The 19448-nt window shown below is 44.6% G+C and overlaps 1 protein-coding gene across 2 annotated transcripts in view; it reads right to left on the reverse strand.

The window, feature by feature from the left end:
• The window catches only part of SYNDIG1 (synapse differentiation inducing 1), a 660915-nt gene that overhangs the window by 266405 nt on the left and 375062 nt on the right, over positions 1-19448 (reverse strand). For both annotated transcript variants that reach the window (XM_085612065.1, XM_085612064.1), the window contains exon 3: positions 16301-16438. In XM_085612065.1, coding sequence (XP_085468191.1) covers positions 16301-16438 — 138 coding nt within the window. The remainder of the gene's footprint in view (positions 1-16300; positions 16439-19448) is intronic.

Below are 19448 nucleotides of genomic sequence, written 5' to 3' on the forward strand. Positions count from 1 at the left end.
GCAGGATTCTCAGACAAAATAATTAATTTCACACCTGACCATAATAGTAAAAAGATACACAAGCAGAACACTAAAAATGTACTTGAATGTGGAAGCAGTTTATTGGTCCTTTTCCGTTTTATGACCATTGTTGAGGTCTCTTTGCAGATTTCTTCAATTTTTTTATTTAAGGTGCGGTGCTCAGGAATACACCATCAGATAATAGGTCTGATTTATCTCTTTCTGATATTCCATAGGTATGAGTAGTGCCTCACCTACCGTGTGCCCCACAAGTCAGCAGAATGCAGTTGAAGCCATGAAAGCTCCTGGAGAATGAGCATGTCACAGGGTTCTTTCTCTGTTCAGGATCTTGGTGAACAAGGCACAAACTTACAGTCACCAAGGAAGCACCTCACATTGCCATCACTCTGGGTGACCAGGCATCCCCAGCTTTTTGGTGCGATTAAATGATTGAACAATGTGTGAAATCATCAAGGTTATTGGGCTGCCTCTAGATTATTGGGCTACTTATATATACTAACTATGTCTAGGTTCTGTCACAGCTTTCACAGCAAACCGGCAATATTTCCAATAACTCTAAAACCGTTTTCCTCATCACTTTAAAGCTGGATATGTATTTTGATTTATTTTTCCTCACAACATAAAAAGGCACAACAACGTTCTGAATTTCATGCAAAACCCACGAAGCGAGAAGTTCACGATCAACTGATAATATTCACTAGAAATGTGGAACGTTCACTAAAAAAAACAAATCACAACTTTGAGCACCCCTCTATACATTAAAGGTGCCATTCTTTTGCGTGCACATTTGTGCAATGGAGTAGCATTCTGATTCATTCCAGTGTGCACATTTCGTGCGTTTTGTGGCGTTTGTTTTTCATTAACTTCACACTAACCAAGAATTGTTTGTGCAAATTGTGTTACTCTGCTTTTTGAAAAAGAAGATTCAAGAGAGTTTCACTTTTACAGGGCTGTACATGCCCTAACCCTTTTTTGTGAAGAACGCTATCTTCACAAACACTGGCTTTCTTCACTTGTTTCACGTGTAGCTGCTTTCAGGCTCAAACAAATGTGCGCTTCCTCTGGGAGGGCAATGCCCGACAACTGTCTCCATCTGACTGAATATGCTCCTTGCTTGACCACTGCCTGCATTCTCAGCCGCCATCTATCTGCCAGGCTGTCATCTCTGTGATCAGTGAGGGCACAGAAGCAACAATCAAATACAAAAGCCTGGCTCTACAAGCCTCCGGGGACCCAGTGCATTTGATATGATATGTATGTTTCATTACTGAAAGTTCATGCTTCAGGGCTCTGCGTGCCCAGGGGGCACATGCTATCTGAAATTCTTCCGGAAAGGGCACTTTTGTAATTCAGGAAGCCCATCACTTGTGATTTGTTGCATATGAAGAGGATCTTGAAGAATATAAGGCAGCTCTCAGGAAGAAATTTCAAAGTGCAAAGCGCTTGATTCTATGAAATATGGAACATTCTTACTTTGTGAGGCCAAGCATTGTGCTTTTCGTTGAAGTATTCAGTTTCAATACCCACCATGCTTCTAAATATCTAAATATCATCAATTTTGCATGCAATTATATAATAGTGTGTTACTATTTGTATTTTCAAATCATACGTCTTACAAAAATATTTATTTTTTATGAATTATTTGATATATATTACATTTATAGTGCTGCAGGACCTGGTTTACCCTACATTACCCTACTTTATCCACACCAAACTTTAAATATTCAAACGTTCTAGCTAGGCCCTTCTCTAGTATTTACTCTTTTGCTTATCTTAAATTTAGTTTATTTTTTTATTTTGTGTGTGTTGCTTTTAGGATACCTATCTGATCTCATAATTTGCAATGTTCCATTGAAGACCTATACCGTCTTTAACTTTATGTTCACTTGCGTTCATAGGAAGCCCTAAAATAGTGGTCCTTTGAGAAATCTATCTGCTGATGGTGTACTTCCAGATTTTTGCTTAGTTTTCAATGCCAACGCAGTCAAACTTTGTTCTTCTGTCCATCAACTATCTTAAATAAATGTATTTTAATTTATATTCTTTATGCATAATATGCACCATTGTAATCATGTTCCTAAAGTCATTTTATTAATGAATAATTGTGTTATTAGTTGATTAAATGTAATTATATGAATGTGTTTGTTTGACTATTCCTAAGAATAACCATAATGGTGTAAGGTACTTTGTGGCATCCATCTTTCATGGGACTCAGGTGGAGTCTTTGGCTCTGCGAGAGGAGAATTAAGCCTTTTGTCCTGGGAGATTGAGTAGGCGTTTAAATGTTTACCAGCAGAAAGACCCAATGAGACTTCTGGTGTCTTTAACCTCTTGAGTGCCCATGACGAGATGGTCTCGTCATGGGCCGCGGTTGCGCTGTGCCCATGACGAGACTATCTCGTCATGAACCCCGCCCGCTAATGAAAGGGCCGGCACAGGGCGGGGAAAGGGCGGGGCACTCAAGGGGTTAATGAATGAAATCTCACTGGCCACAAATCAACTCTGAGAGACTTTTGTTCATATTGCACTGTAGTAAAAGGCACTTTGAGTCTTATTAAGGACAGTGAGAGACTGATTTAGAAGTACCCATTAATGTAATCCTAGTGTTACAGGCCTTTATAAAAAGAAAAGAAGGAAATTCGATCTGACATCCTAAGGCTGCAAGACATACTGTCTTTGCTAGGGAAGCCAGCCTCCAGGTTACTCTACCAGGATCAGAGAGGTCAGTGGGCTGATTTAGGACTTACTTAAAATGCTTTTGTTGCTTCAGCTATTGCTGGATCCAATTTATGTTTCTCATGTTTTCATCAAAACAACCATCTTTCCGTGGCATTATGCTGGACAACACAGACTTTATTCCCCTCACACGCTCCCTTAGATCTGCAGCTGCAACTAAAAGGATCATGAACTCAATCCACCTACTTACTTGAGGCTATGGCGAGAGCATCAAGGGGAGATCACTAAAACCTACACATTGTAACTGTCTAAATATTATCCAATGTGTTACAGCATCCATTATGGGAGTGGAGAATGAATAGAGAATCCCTACAGAATGCCTGGATATGAACCAAGTGTAAGTAGATGCCAAGCTGCAGGAAGAAAAGAAGACAAGGCTGGCTAAAAAGTTAAACCAGCTCATAGACAAGGGAGGCCTGATAGGAGACTGAGGACACAGTACAATGAGCAGAGAAATACTTAAGACAGCACTGGGGAAGGAGAATGTACTTAGAAATTTCATGTTTAAATTCCTGAACTCTCCCCATTAACTCAGGTTACAAGTCCTTGATCAGGTATGAATGATTGAAAGTGGCATGCATTGTAGTGTGGTCCTAAAAAGGATGCTCGTGCCTCTGACAGCAATATTCCCGAGCCAGCTTGTAAGTCATAAAGAAAAACGTGGGTCTGCCTTTTTATTACTAGCTATGAAAAATGCTGCTTACTAGGGAATGCTTAAAATTATAAGGTAGCTTGCCAAATTCATTGGATCCATGGACTTCTCAATTTTGGTTCTAGGGATATTATACCATATTGATAAGAGGAATCTATCATAGGAAAAAGTATTGGTGTTGGACTTGGCCCTTTTTGCAGGGTCATTCCAGAACTTTTTGTCTTCCTCCTGTATTTTTTTGTGAACAGTTTTTGGTGGTTTCATGACTCTGGGCACTGTACCACTGCTGTTTAGTGCTAAAGTGCATGTGCCCGCTCTTGTAAACTTGGGAAGATTGGTCTACACCTGTTTGGCATGTTTAATTTACCTGTAAGTCCCTTGTACAGTGGAATCCCATATACCCAGAGCCTGTAAATTAAATGCTACTAGTGGGTTTGCAGCGCTGCTTGCGCCACCCACCGAAGTAGCCATTCAAACCTGTCTCAGGCCTCTGCCGCTACAGGGTGTGCACACGAAGTTTACTGCAGCAGTGATGTGGCATGTAAAGTGGTTGAAACTCCCCCTTTACTACATATAAGTCACTTCTAATGTTGGCCCTAACTAGCCCTATGGACATGGTGCTGTGTAGGTAAAAGGTGGGGCAGGTGCCTTAACTGTGTGGCATGTCCTGATAGTGACAAACAGCATATTTGATTTCTCAGTGATGTGAGGCTGCCCTCTCATAGGTTTGCATTGAGGAGTCCCTGATATGTGCTTCAGTTGTAATTTATGATATGAGAGGGGTTGCGTGGCCATGTTTGTTATGTTTGGAATAGTAGTGATACATCCTGCTTACTGGTAAAAGCTGATTTGCCTTCACTATTTTAGAAATGCCACTTTTAGAATTGGGCATTTCTGTGTGCTTATGTGTCTTTGTGCTGTGCCTGGATGTGCATTCACTCTAGACAGTCACAAGGGGGGTTGAGGTCTGTCCTGCCTTTCCTGGGTGACTCAGCACTAGGCTGAATAGACCTCTGCTGCATTTAGGGTAGCAGGAGGAGTTTCCCTTGCACGTGAATAGGCCTGGTCTGTATTTAGAGTGGTGGGAGGAGTTGTACCTGCGCATGAATAGGGCTGTGCCTGCCTTCTACAATGCTGTATCCGCTCACCTCTGATGTATCTGGGTCCAGGGCCGGGGATATGAATGGGGTTGTTGTACACTTCCATACAGTGGTTGAAGTGCCCCGCAGGAACAAAGACTTTCTGACTATAAGTACAGAGGCTGTGGCCCCATGAACAGACACTCTGTGGACTTGTATGCAGCTGCTGCTGGCACTACGGACTGCACCAGAGGAGCCAGGACAAACAGCCACTTGACCTTTGCAGAACAGTGCTGCCCTGCTGGAAGGACTGTCTCTTGGCTGGCAAGGACCCTGTGTGCTGGCCTGTTGCCTGCTCCCTGCTTGTGTGCCCCAGTGATCTTGCAGTGTTGGGTGACCTGCCCTATGGATTTGAGAATCTAGTGCCTGGTGAGCGCGGGATCCCTTCAGGCAGCAAATAGCGGGTGGTGAGTGCTTCTTTTTAAATGCTGGTGCTCGAGGTGTTGGCTCATCTGGTGGCTCTGAAGCGTAGGCAGCACTGCACGCCCCCCGTGGTGTTTGTAGCCACAGGAGGGGACAGCGTCAACAGAGGAAGCGCTCTCCCTCTTGTGTTCCGGCATCGTTTTGCAATTCGCTGCAGCTGGGGCTCTGCTACTTGGCCCACGAGCAGCAAGGAATCCTGAAGTGGGAGGTACTCGGTGTTGCTGGGGCAATGCTCAAGTCCCAAAGGGGCGGGGCGGGGCCCGACCACGAGAAGAAGCCAGGAGCCTTGCAGGCTCCTACCAGCCCTATGTGGAACAGTCTCTATGTGATCCTTGGTCCGAAGCTAATTTCACTATTGCTTTAATGTTTCTCGAAATTTATATTTTCACTCTAAATGTTAAAATCTGATAGATAAATATTGCAAACTGTGTCGTGCTCGATATCCTATCTCCATCCCCTTCATGACCCTGTCTGCCCTTAATTTCAGCTCTTTATCTCTAATGTTTTCTCTTCCAATATGGCGCCCATGCTCTCCTCTCCTCCTGTTTACTCTTGAGGCAGGGTCAACTGTGACCCTAGTATAAGTATAACATATAGTGCCATGCCCTTCACTTTCCGCCTCTATCTCACTTGCCCAGACTCCACCCGTGATTTTTGATTCAAATCATGACCAGGTTTTCTTCATGCAGTTGATTTCCCAGGTCCATTCCTATGTTCACTTTCTTCACCTTACATTAGGCTCCAATTTCACCAAACCGTGCGACCTTTCCACTGTAGATAGTCCGGGTGTGCACACCTCCTGATTCCTTTAACTGTATATATTCAATTTCCACTACTCACGCCGTAATTTTTACCGCAAAAACCACCTAGCTCACCTACCACTGTGGACTGGATTTTCCTTACGGTTCACTCCTGTATCTGTGAAATTATCATTTCCAAAACCCTCCCTAACCCTTTCTTTTTCTCTCTTTTTTTCTTTGTTTCTTTCTTTTTGATTTCCTGTCTTTTCTCCCCCCCTCCTTTCTTGTTTTCCTTTCTGGCATTTTCTTGTCCCTATTCGAGCTATTTCTCAGGCATGTATTCACCTGTCCTGATGATGATCCCCCCACCCTAGCAAGGATTGAAACGTCATCGACAACCATATCTTGACTGTAATTGGTTCATCAGGATCCTTATGGAGCACAAGATGTTCTTTACATTGTGACTGTTATAAATATGTATTGTGTTGTCAAAGTCACCATGATTGCAAATGCCTGTGTTCTGGAAATCTGGTGATTTCCAACCCCAATTCAACCCACCGCACTTTGTTTATACTTTGCTTTGCCTTTTTGGATTGTTCGCTTAATAAACAATTATTTTTCCATTTGGATAAACCCAATGTTAGAAGGTGGTTATGACACTCTGGGCCGCCTGGATTTTTTGCTTTTTGAGCACCTCATTGTTGAGCTTTTACTGGGGGAGGACTCGCCCCCAATGAACTTTTGATGAAAGAGACTGCTTGTGGATTTTACTGGTGTCCTCCTAGCTTGACTAGGCTGCTGGAGTAAGGGGCAGCGGGCTGGTTACATGCAGACACGTGTACATACGTGTAGGGGCTGCGCGGGGCAGATTCCTGGTGTGCGCAGCCAAGGAGCAGGTGCAGATAGACTGGTGTGGCAGGACTTATGCAGAATTGGGTGGTGACATCTAATAGGCTTTATACACTGGGAAGAAACATGCCAGGGAAAGTCAGTGTGTTTTACTGTGTTTTTCACTTCATTATTCCCCTATGGGGAAGTGTTGCCCATGGGCTAGTGTCACTTTCCTAAGGCCTACCAATTCCAGACACGCACTAAAGTCCACTGTAACAGGTGTGAGAAGAAGTATTCCAAAGTTATATTTGTACTTCTTAGACCTGGTACCATTGGCATGAGTCTCCCTTCCATTTTTTACTGATTGCCTCCTATGTTTTTTATATGTTTTGCTGGTTTAGATGCTTTGGGCACTGTGCCACTGCAATTCAGTGCCACAGTGCAAGTGCTCCCTATGGTAAATTGATGTATTGATTAGTGACTCCATGATTGGATTATTTGATTTACTTGTCAGACCCTAGTACAGTGCACCATGTGTGCCCAGGGCTGGTTAATCAAATGCTGCTGATGGGCTTGCAGCACTGGTTGTGCCACCCACAGAAGCAGATTGTACAGTGTGTCTCAGGCCTGCCATTGCAGAGCCTGTGTGCAGTCTCTGACTGCCATGTCGACTTGGCAAGTGCCCCCACTTGCCAGTCCCTAAACCTTCCCTTATCTTCATATCAGACACCTCTATGGTAGGCCCAAGGGCAGGGTGCATTGTAAGTATAAGGTAGGGCATGCCCTGGTGTGTGTGGCATGTCCTTATAGTGAATTACTGCCATTTTCGTTTTTCACTATTGCAAGGTTATCTGTTCCCCATAGGCCAGAATGGGCAGTTTGATTATTACATCTTATAATCCTAACTGACTCAGGGAACATGGTAGAAATTCGAATTTTGTGTGCCTGAACTCAGAATGATAAAATACATCTTTTAGTAAAGTTGGTTTTAACATTCTGTGTTTGAAAATACCACTTTTAGAAAGTAGGTATTTTCTTGCCTAACTGTCCAAGCCTGCCTCTGCTAGGTTGTGTATTGTGTGTCTGGAGTTTGAGTGACAGGGGCTGGGGGATTCCAGGAGACAGGGTGGGTCAGCACAGAGCTGAATAGAGAGATCTGCATGTAGATGGGTGGGAGGAGCTGCACCTGGGACCTGAATAGGGCTGTGCCTTCCCTCCACAATGCTGGCTCCACCTCCTGTGGTGCGTCTGATGTCCCCGGCCTACACTGTGAAAGGAAAGAAGGAGTCTTGTCCACAAAGTGCTCCAGGACTGACCAGAACTGGTTTGGACTAGGCAAAGACCTCTCTGCCTTCAGAGAACAAAAAGAATAGTAGTATAAATATGGGGACCCAGATCCCAAGACTTTAGATCACTTCTGGGAACAAGACGAACCTTTTGCCAAGGAGAAGAACCAAGGAAACTGCAGGAGTTTGGACTGCCCCCCTGCCAGTGTGCTGTGTTGCTGGGTTGGCCTGCAGTGGTTTCTTTATTGCCAAGGAAAGGAGAAGGAACTTATAAAGAACTTTCATCATATTGCAGAATATTCCTCCAAGGGCTTGAACTTGTGCTTGCCTCCTGCTGAAGTCTCAGGGCCAAAAGACTTCACCACCAGCTGCCCTCTGAATTTCCTTGCTGGGAATTCTATCTGCAGAAGCCTGCGTGTCGCTGGGATCTGGATGCGCGAAGCATCGAGAAGAAGTGTGTCGCAGTCGCAGCTGTTACTGTCGCATCGCCGGAGAAGCGTGTCGCCGCCGAGGTTGCTGCCGCATCACCAGAGAAGCGTGCCTTCGTCAAAGCTGTTACCCGACGCATCACCGGAGAAGCGTGTCACCACCGCAAGGTCGCCGTCGCATCACCAGAGAAGCGTGTCGTAGGGCCTGTTGTGGCTCCAAAGCTAGAGAGTTCTCTGCACGGCCGCCGGGGGTGCACGCATCGTCTACATGTCGTTGCATCAAGGGTGCCATCTTATCGTATCGCACCGGATTATCGCATCGCATCGAGGCGCCATCTTGCCGCATCGCAACCGGGCCGCAGTACAAGAATCTACACATCACCTCCTCTCCTGTAAGGATCAAGACGCATCCCCTACTCTGCGCAAGCATTGAGACGCGACGCATCCTCTCCCCCAAAGCAAGGAACCGACGCATCTCCAACGCTGCGAGCCTTTTGTTTATTTTGCGTTACGCATCCAGGTACTTTTGTGAGAACTTTGTCGCATTTACCATCAACTTGAACTGAGTTACTTCTACCATCTTTAAGTCAATTTTGAGTACAGTATTGTGGATTTTTGTCATTTGTGATCTTGTGTTAAGTCTATATAAAGAATACTTATTTTTATAAAACCTGTGTGGTGCCCATCTGTAGTGTTTTCACTGTATTACTGTATGTGTTCACAAATGCTTAACACACTGCCTCTGAGATAAGCCTGTCTGCTCGTGCCAACCTACCAAGGGGGCGAGCAGGGGTTATCCAGTAGTGTAATCCCCTTTCCCTGACTTAGAAGCAAGGGTCCCTATTTGGTCAAAGGTACCCGCCTCTGCCAACTAGAGACCCCCAGTTTTAACAGTACTGCTTTTGGGTCATCCAAAAATGTCATATTTCTCTGAGTCAGCCATAACCAGGGCCTGGCTGAGGGATGACCTCAGCAGGCTGGATTGACGACCTTTCTTTCAAGAGCAGTGGAGCTACAGGCTCATCCATCAGCAGCTGTCACTGGGTGCCAGGCACCATGCTGCACAAGGGAGAAGGCAGCACTGGGGGAAAGGGGCTGTATCAGAAACCATGTGGCAGGAGACCTTGGATGACGCCATCTTGAACCAACACAGAGGCCTGGGCAAGAGGGAGGGAGCAGGGGCAGAGAAGTGATGCTGAGGCAGAAGGTGCTGGAGCCTGGTGCAATGGGCAGTTGGAAGGAGGAACCCGCTGACTGTCCCAGGATCCTGAACAGCGCCCGGAGAAGAGACCAGGACTAGTGCGCAGAAGCAGGGGCCTCTGTGCAGGGAGAAGAGAGGCCCAGGATGAGAGCCAGGTGAAAGGCTGGTGCAGGGAGCCAGTGAAGACCGTTCCCTGCGGAACCCACCCTCCGTGTGACCAGCATGGCGAAGAAAAGTGCTCCCAGCAGCTGGGGTGCACCATCAGGAGCAAGGATAGGCAAAGATCACCAAGATCGTACCCCTGGGGGCTGAGATATGCCCCCCAGAAGGTAGGCGACCGCTGACCTCTGCCATGACCGACGGCAAAGCGTGTGGGGCTCCGTAGCCGGTCTAAGATGGGCCCTCGGTATGGATCAGGTCTCGGGGGCTGCGCCCACAAGAAGCAAAGTCGGGGAGTAACGTCGCTCTCCCTGTAAAGCTGGTAAAGAGGGGTACCAGGAGCCCACCCTGGCCCCCGAGAAGAACTGGAGCAGGGGAGCGACATTGCGCCCCCCTGGGAAAAGTGCCAGGGGCCCAGGATCCCAACTCTGGGCCCCATGTGCAGTGGAAGGAGGAGGGAGTGCCGTCACGCCCCCGCCACGAAGAAGACGCAGGGACCCGGGATCCCAACTCCGGGCCCCGCCGAAGCCGGGGAGTGCCGTCATGCTCCCCGTGAAGATGTCTCCCCCACGGGGTGCCAGGAGCCCACCCTGGCCCTGCTGAAAAAGCAAAACGTGGAGCGCCGGCGCACTCCCCGAAGAGACGAAGAGGAGTGGGGGGGAGTGCCGCCGCACTCCCTGAAGCTGGAGGGAGGCAGGGGGACCCCCCGAGGTCCGCCTGGCCTGGCGGGAACCTCCGTGTCTGCCCGCAGGAGTAGGCAGACCAGAAGACGAGTTCTGTCTCCCACTGTAGCGCGAGGGTGCTGGCAGGGCGGGGAGCTGGTGGGAGCCACCAGGGGTGGGCTCCCCGGGTGGCTCTCCACCGAGGAAGCGAGATGGGGGCCCTGGGTGGGACCGGGGCCCCAGAGAAGATAAGTGGTGCACGGGGCTTGGGTGGGACCGGGCCCCTGAAAAACTAGCAAAACAGCTGGGGGTGGGCTCCCCGAGCTGTAACACTCAGCTGGGGTTCCGGGTGGGACCGGGCCCCCAACCGAGGTAGGAATGAGGCACGAAGCGCCAGCAAGAACTGCAGCTCGGCTCTCCCCAGACCAGCGGGGGAGCCACTACTAGAATATGCAAGAGTGCCCATAATGCCTTGCAGGCCAGGACCGGCCTGCAAGGGCAAACAGCATTTCCTCTACTTGTGGTGGTGCCAGGAGGATGGGGTCACCACCACACGTGTGCAAAGGTGCAGGGGGAGCTGCTGGAGAAGCGCAGTCTCCCCCTAGCATGAAGAGAAGTCTCTCCCTAAGTCTCATGGGGACTAAGAAGAATAATCCCTCAAGGGCTTAGCAAGGAGTCATCTGCATCCCCATGGCTGGAACTTTTGTTCTTCAGCTGGGGGTGCTTTGTCTGGAAAAGGGCATCCCCTGGAGGTGAAGAGGTGTAAGTGCACACTGGATCTCATCGACTTCTGGTTATTATACCTTTGCTTCGCTTGACTCAAGCTTGATGAAGTTCTCGGTGAGAAAACAAAACGTGTTGGCTGACCCTAATGTGTCATTAACTTTTGAAAAACACTAATTGAAAATAAAGACTTTACAAACTAAAAGGATATCTTAGACTTCTTTGCCTGGCGCACACCCACTTGTAGCTATATTTTCGGGATCTGCGACACAGTGGTATCACGTAACGGCTGGTGCCGGGGTTTTAGTGCATAGGACCCTTGAACTAGAGGAACTGGTGTGAGGTGCAGAACCCTTAGTCCACCGTTAAAGATTTTTCTTTGTACAGGTCGTAATATAGTTCTGTGTAACATTGCCAATATATACTTGCTTTTCGCAGGGACCATTGTCTCTTACAATACGTAATATACCCTCGGTCCCCATTGACTCACAGGGTTCCCTTGTTTCTCTATAAACAATTTTAGATTGGAAGCAGATAGATTTATGCTCATTATACTCAAATGAATTGTAATTTAGAATCCTCTTTAATAGTGAAGTCAGATTTTAAGTTGCAAATTTAGAGAGCTTCCATTTTCTTGTCCCAACCAGCTGTCCCTTCTGCCAGTGCCCTTGGTTGCGATTGAGAATGGCTCTGCTATTGGGGTATGTTTATTACTTCCAGACAGTGAGACTTGGGAGGTGCTGTACTCAGCCCCACTTACACTTAAAAGGGCTTTACCTACAGCACACACAAAGGAAACTGACACCAGGCCTGCACTGCCTTTTGTCACCCCAGCTAGTTTGGAATTTTGACCAGGAAAAAAAGAAGAGTTTTCCAGAACCAGTGTTGGGAGCAGGACAGGGAGTCCGCCCCACACAAAAGTGGACAACTGGTATAAATATTGGACCTTGAGATTGTCTCTTCAGAATACTTCCGGGCCTGTGAAAGATATAGAAAAAGGACAACTCTGAAGCCAGAGGACTGCCCTGCTGCTTGAGGGGCAACCTTACTGACTGAGAAGAAAGATTTGACCTGCTTACCTTAATCCCAGGACGCCTAGAGTGACTCCAGTGGCATTTTGGCTGACCTCCTGTGTGAGCTACAGAGACACAACAAGCTCTTCTTGGTGTGATTTTCCCTAAAACATTTAGAAATCTATGTCTCTGTTGCTACTGATTCTGTTTGTTCCCTCACACCCACTCTTCAGTTCAATTTCTTTACCTGCAGATGGACTCTCAGATGACTGCCTGCTGCTGTGAACTTCAAAAGAGTGCTTTGCTGCACCTGGAAAGACAGCTTTCCTGTACCTGGAAGGACAGCTATGCTGCCCAGAGCCTGCCTTGAACCCTCAGAGGCCTTGTGGAACTCTCGTTGGCTGCAGCCTCCACCTTCATCCCACTGAAGATTTTTGACTTCCAAAAAAGAATCTAAGTCTGAATATAGAAATCTCCATCACGGCTTCATATAGCGACTACCCAATGATGATGCCACCTCCTCGGACACAACCTCCAGCTTTGCCTTGCTGAACTTCTAGCTTCTCAGAGTCTTTTTCTTCAAATGTCTTCTGAGTCTGAAGGTAAACGCCTTGCCAGGCCCAATCAACTTTATGTATCCAACTCATGCTCCATTCTGGTCAGCCATATTTTTCTACTTGACCTGGTCTCACACAACTAGATGTCCACGATCACCACTTTGATCTTTTAGCCGCTAGTTTTTACCCTAAACTTTAAAAATTCATAAATACAGACCTACATATTGGGTTTTTGTCTTTTCTGTGAATTTATTAAAATTTGAAATTGGTGTGGGATTTTTTCTTGTGTTTTCTTTTTACTTCATGACTGTTTATGTGCTGCACAAGTACTTTACACATTGCATCTAAGTTAAGTTTGACTGCTTTTGTGCCAAGCTACCTGAGCTTTAAGCACAGGTTAATTTAGTTACTTTTGTGGTTCACCATGACAGAGATTGTGGCTGTTGCTTGAACAGGGTTAACCCCAATCAACCAACAAACACATTTCTTAGCCTGGGGCATCTACCCCTTAACTAATAACCCAATTGCTTACAGTTCTGCATTAGACTTCTTTTAATCTATATCTCTCTGATCACTATCTTTCAATTTTATGGGGCTGCTTCCTCTGCATACCTAAACACTTGCCAGTTGGAGTACCGTCCCTCCCCTCTCTTGGTGCTAAAATATCCTCAGTCAGTTTGTCCCATCAGCACTACGCAGATATCCCTCAAATCTTGTTCTTGTTTCCAATCTTTTTCCCTCTCCTAAAATCTCAGAGCTTTTAGTACCTCACCGCTGTCTTCCACTAGATCGTTTATTGTTCACAGTCATCCCAACACAAATGTCTATTTTCGTGTTCCCTCTGTGCCCTTTTATCTTCTTCATCTTATAACCTGACACTAGAGACATAAAAATAATCTTGGCCTACGAATCCCACCCTCTATGTGCCTGGAACCCTCCATCAGTCCTACAGTGTCCAGAACCAAGTACATAAGATATGGACAACAAAACCAAGCAGTCCCTTCTACACGACCAAAACAGATTCAGAAGTTCAGCAACTGCACTCCATTTCTAGAAAGGTATCTGCATCGATTAGAATGGTTTAAGGTATATAGCCCTTTAGTGTCAGGCTAGAGTTCTTTTTTTTTTAATAAATAAAATTAAAATTAAAATGAAAAGACACTTCTGCACTATTGGCTCTTTCAGAACGATAATAGTCTCTTTATTTGCAACAAAGGCCAGGTAATGCCGCTTGCTCTTCATGGTTATAATATGATATCACTTTTGAGTGTATGCTTACAATTTATCATAAAAGATAGCATTTGTGACACACTGAAAAAACGACCACACTTAAAAATAGAAAATCTTTCATGGACAGGCGTTATGCACTGTTGATGAAAGCCTGCGCTGTTAGATTCTGTCAATATATGAAACAACACATGCAGACTCCAGCAAACCTTTTTCCTTGAAACTTTTTTTATTATTTTAACGCACGAGGCAATTTAACAGTAGTATTTAAGTACTCATTTATGTCTTGCAGCCTAATTTCTTATCATATGGGAAAGTAACATTTCTTTGTTATGATTCTTTTGCTGGCACAAACAGAGCTTATTGTCGGGATTGCAAATGGGATAGTCCCTCGTTCTATACAAAGAACACCCATACGTAGGGCTCAATTGATGTTTGTGTCTTTTTATTTTGCAACCGTTCTTTATGATCACGAGGTATGTTTCTGGATATTATGGAAAACATATCAGCAGCTATCATGTGTGCAACACCCGAGCACGACCTCTCAGGCATAACATTTCCTAGTTAGAAGACAGCAATGAAACCAACGTAGGACTAGGACTAGTAATAAACTAGAAAAACAAAAATAAATATGGAGAGAAGGCAACACATCACTCCAGCTCTGAACAACATACACAGACTACGAATTAGAGAACAAAATCCCAAAGTTAGCCAACACCCAGGTGATGTTAGTCTAATCTCTTGGCAGAATACAATTTAAAAAAATACAGAAATACTCTAATCAACCAACGTCATAAGACTGCCAAATAAATGAAAGCTTACTCCTTAAGATGCCACATGACATCAGAGCACTCAAAACACGAAGAGGGACTTTGTCAAAAACCATCGCCAAACTCAAGCAAAGAATACCATGCCAAGCAAACCATAACCCTCACCTACCACCCGAGAATCACTAAGAGCCTGATTATGAGTTGTACAGAGCATGGTGATGATTCTGCATTTTCCCTACCTAGGACCACCATTCAAGGCAAATTACCATGTCCAGAATCACTGATTTTGGCTGGTATTTCCAGTCCTGCACAATGCAATTGCAGGTTTTTGTTCCCAGAATGACAAATAACTGCTCTGAGCAGGTGGTAAATGGCAAGAGGGGGCATAGCTGGTTGCAGGACCTTTGACCTGAACGACTGTTCGTCACAGGGAAATCAAGTCAAAGTGATGGTCTCCTGCTTCTAGTTAGGTCTAGTCAGTTGTCCCTCGTTTTCCCTATGTATGCATTACATGGCTATCCTGAGTAGGGAAAAAACAAATGTATGTCGTCATCCCACAGTCTTTTTCCCCGCAGGGAAAAACAACGCGGTCGTTGTAACAACCGTGTTGTGATTCCGCATACCATTACTCCGGAACAACGACTTGCGGAGGGGGGGCGCTGGATGTTGGTATAGTATAATTTACTATTCCAACTCCAGTCTGTGCGGACACTAGGGAAGGTGTTGGATTTTAAATCCAACACCCCCCTCCACAAGTCGTTGTTCCGACTTGCGGAGTAATGGTATGCGGAATCACAACGCGGTCGTTGTAACAACCGCGTTGTGATTCCCTGCGGGGAAAGAGTTTTGTGGTAAACGTTGTTTACAGGGATAAAACGCAATCATCGCTGTGCATGGAGGGAAAGCTCAGAGGAAGGTCAATGCCAGTGTAGCTCTGTTTTCATTAAGCAAACTCAATTATTTGGACTTTATTTCTTAAAAACAATTGCTAAGTGTGTGCATCATACATGCTGCCGGCTTGACAATGCTTCAGCGGCTTCAATGGCGCCTCCACAATGGCAGCTCCGTTGAAGCCACAGAGGCCCCTGCCTTCCTGGCATGGATCTCTAAATATGGCGAGCTATCCAAGTAACAGGAAGTAGAGGATAGAGCCTCCACTGACCCCGCTGGACCCCACAATGGGCTCTCTATGACCTCCTTTGTCTCCCTATTTCCCAATTCGTTATATATGAAAAATATATCTGGATGGTGGCAAACCATTGGGAACAAAACAATTATTGCACCAACAATATCTACAAGGATAACAGAATGCAAACAAAGGGACTTAAAGATGGAACAGAAAAAAAGGCTGATGCAATCATCCATTGAGCAGTCCATCCAGGTCAAATTGCTATGTATGTTTTTAATTTATTTCATTATTTTTATATCTGTTAAGTCATGATTTGATGTCCTATGGTGGAATATTATTTTATCACTTAGGTTATATTCTTTATAATGAATTGTATTATCTTGTCTGTCTGCTTATATTTGATGTTCTCTTTTATGGTTGTGAAAAGAACTGAATAAAAAATATATGACTGACTGCTATGTATATTAGCAGCGCCGGTTGCGTCAGACTATGCCATAGTTCTTCATGGTTTACTGATCATGCTTTGAAGCAGAGAATACCAATCAAAACGTGGATCCTGCGTAAGAGGAAGATGGCAGTGCATTGCCTCTCCCTTTACCTTACCTCATGTGACAAATAAAAGGCAGCTATCCCCAAAGGCCAGAAGCAGCACAGCATGGAAAACACACTCAGCCCAAGGTGGTCCCGTGGAGGCATCATCAGAAAATTGTCTTCGCTCTCCGTGTCACTTGAGTAGTCACTCTGAAAAGAAGCAGAACATAATGTTAAGAAAGAGGAATTCCAGAGTTAAGTTAAGAATAAGACCGTTTTTCAGAGTTTTTAGTAAAATGTCGATTTATGTGCAGCTTGCATGGATTGGAAATCCGAGTTTTGCAGAAAATATTGCACTCTGACCATTTTTCAGCTTTTTCCACATTTTAGAAGGTCAAACCTCACGAAAGTTGGAGGGGGATATAGGGCAGATAACCTTGATACATAGAAACTTGGCTGTGGCAAATGACAAATCACCATTCAATTCCCTATTCACAATAGTAGGTATTTACTACGTCTGGTAAATGCCTCATTCTAGCGTATGAGTATTTACTAAGGGCCTCATGTAGGTAACATACTATTTACCGATTCATAAATACCGAATTTTACCGATTCGGTATTTATGAATCGGTAAATAGTATGTAGGTAAATAATCGGTAATTATTACCGATTCGGTAAATATCGGTATTTATGAATCGGTATTTACCGAATCGGTAATAATGCATCCCTTCCCATTCATTCCTATGGGCCTGGAGGCCCATAGGAATGAATGGGAAGCCAGTTACTATTACCGATTCGGTAAATACCGAATCAGTAATAGGGGAGGCATTATCATGAGTGGCAGGGTGTCACACTGACACCCTGTTGCACCCCTGATTCGTGCATGTGTGCACATGTGGCGCACATACATGCCCTAAGGGCATGTATGTCTGCCACATGGCACTTTACAAATAGCACAAAAATGCTTTTTGTAAGGTATTCGTCATTTACCATCAACTTGTAGTTGGTGGTAAATAACGAATCCAGACACCAATAATGCACTCACATGAGTGCCCCCTACATAGCATTTCTGGATTCGGTATTTACCGAATCGGTATTTTACCGAGTTCTGAAAATTCCGATTCGGTAAATACCGAATCCAGAAATCAGCCACCTACATCTCAAGTGCCTCAATACCGGTCGGTAACGGGATATTTACCAAAGTTCGGCCGTTACCGACTGGTATTTGGCTACCTACATGAGGTCCTAAGTGCGGTAAGCAGTAGCCCCTATTCATACGTACTTGGCCTCAAGGCCTAGGAGTCAGTCTAAAGCATGCTACATCGTCTTGAGTGTTTATCATTGAAGAAGTAAAACTTGTATACTTTTCTCTAAAAACTGACAATGAACTCAACGAAAAATGAAAGAATGTCTCTAATATAAAATCAAGTTTAAAATTCGGTGTTAGAAGAGCAGCAATTTCTTTTTCTGTTTGAAAGGTTGGCAAAATGAAAAGATGATGTATTGTATGAAGACAGCTATTCCAAGTTTTTCAGTCGAACTGGTCACCTATTCTGAAGTTTCAATTGAATGAGAAGTAGTTTTTTCTAATAGAAAGAAACCAACAAAACTCAGCCAGGACTATGAATGGTAAAGCATAGGAATCAGCCCTTCCTTCAGAAATTGCTTCAATGCTTACCCACTAGACCATACAGTGGGAGACTCGAATTTACAGATATGAGGTGTGCAGCACTGCAAAAACCTATTTGCCAAAGTAACTCGAATTAGGCACCGGTAAGAATACCTAGGGCTTTAAGTAGGCTGGGTCCTAATAAGCAGGTGCCCACGGTGAAAAAAAAATCTTAACTCTGCAGTAGTGCCACCATTCACAGCCTTTAAGGCAACTTCAAAGAGACTTGTTATAGTTCTTTCACAGTCTCATCCTTTCAAAACTGAAGACTTTTCAATATTCAGTACAACAAACCCATAGTTGGTGCTTATTTATCTTATGCAACCAACAACCATTGACAAAGCCAATAGTCCTGACTTGTTGTAGTTGTAATGTTTCTTGATGTATTATATATCTGGATGCAATGACAGAAGCAGCAAAATACCAGCCGGGAGGCACACTGTGTTAAGCACAGATTTTTAATGTATGCCTTTTTAAGCCATGCCCTTATTTACATCGGCCACGCCCCTTTGAGAGACCCTCCATTTTTTTCATCCCACCTAAAGCCCTGAGCATACCACTTAAAGCCCTGAGCATACCACTTATTTTAAAGGACATACACTTACCTTAAATATAGGGACACATTAGAACGTTATATAATAAGAACATGTCACAGGTGGCATGAGGTCAAGCTTTCTTCTTATTGCCAGACTTTGGGCAGAGTGCTTGTGATAAACCATAAAAAGAGACAACAACCCTATTGGAGCCTAAAAAGCACATTGTTGCATAGAACATAGTTATGTAAAGCCACAATTAGCCATAAGAAACATGAAGGCTCGGGTTAAGTTCAACTGAGTGTGGGTGCGGGGAACCCTTAAAAGTGTACAGCACAAAATATTACCTCAACAGCACACCTAAGTGTGGATGAATCAGAGTCACTGTAAAACCTCAATGTCATGGGACAATGTATCCCCAATATAAGGCACCATACATCATATCAAAAATACAGTCAATTAAGTAAGGACAGACTCAATAATTGAGTTCTGGATAGGGAATAGAAATGTAAGAGATCAGTTAAAAAAATTGAAAAGGTGCAGTACAGAAATCATAAATGCAAATGCTTGAAAGTATTGTCAAGAAGGCTTTCAGTAAATAAGGCAACACAGGATAATTTGCAGTGTCAGAAAAATTCTAAGTCCCAAGTGAGCAGCAAAGTCAAAAAGGAATCGGGCAGCAGCCGAAATAGCATTGAGGGAAGCTCCAGCTCACCCTCAAAATAGAGGGCCTGATTCACAGAAATTACTTAAGACAAAATCCTAAATGTACTACTTTTGGTATTCACAGAAGTTAGGATTTTGTCTTAAGACAAACTTAAGACAGACTTAAGACAGACTTAAGACAGACTTAAGTTAGGATTTTGTCTTACGTTTGCCTTAACTCTGTCTTAAGTCTGTTTTAAGTCTGTCTTAAGTTTGTCTTAAGTCTGTCTTAAGTCTGTCTTAAGTCTGTCTTAAGTCTGTCTTAAGTTTGTCTTAAGTTTGTCTTAAGTCTGTCTTAGGTCTGTCTTAAGTT

The sequence above is a fragment of the Triturus cristatus genome, chromosome 6, assembly GCF_964204655.1.
Source record: "Triturus cristatus chromosome 6, aTriCri1.1, whole genome shotgun sequence".
In the NCBI taxonomy this organism is placed as follows: Eukaryota; Metazoa; Chordata; class Amphibia; order Caudata; family Salamandridae; genus Triturus; species Triturus cristatus.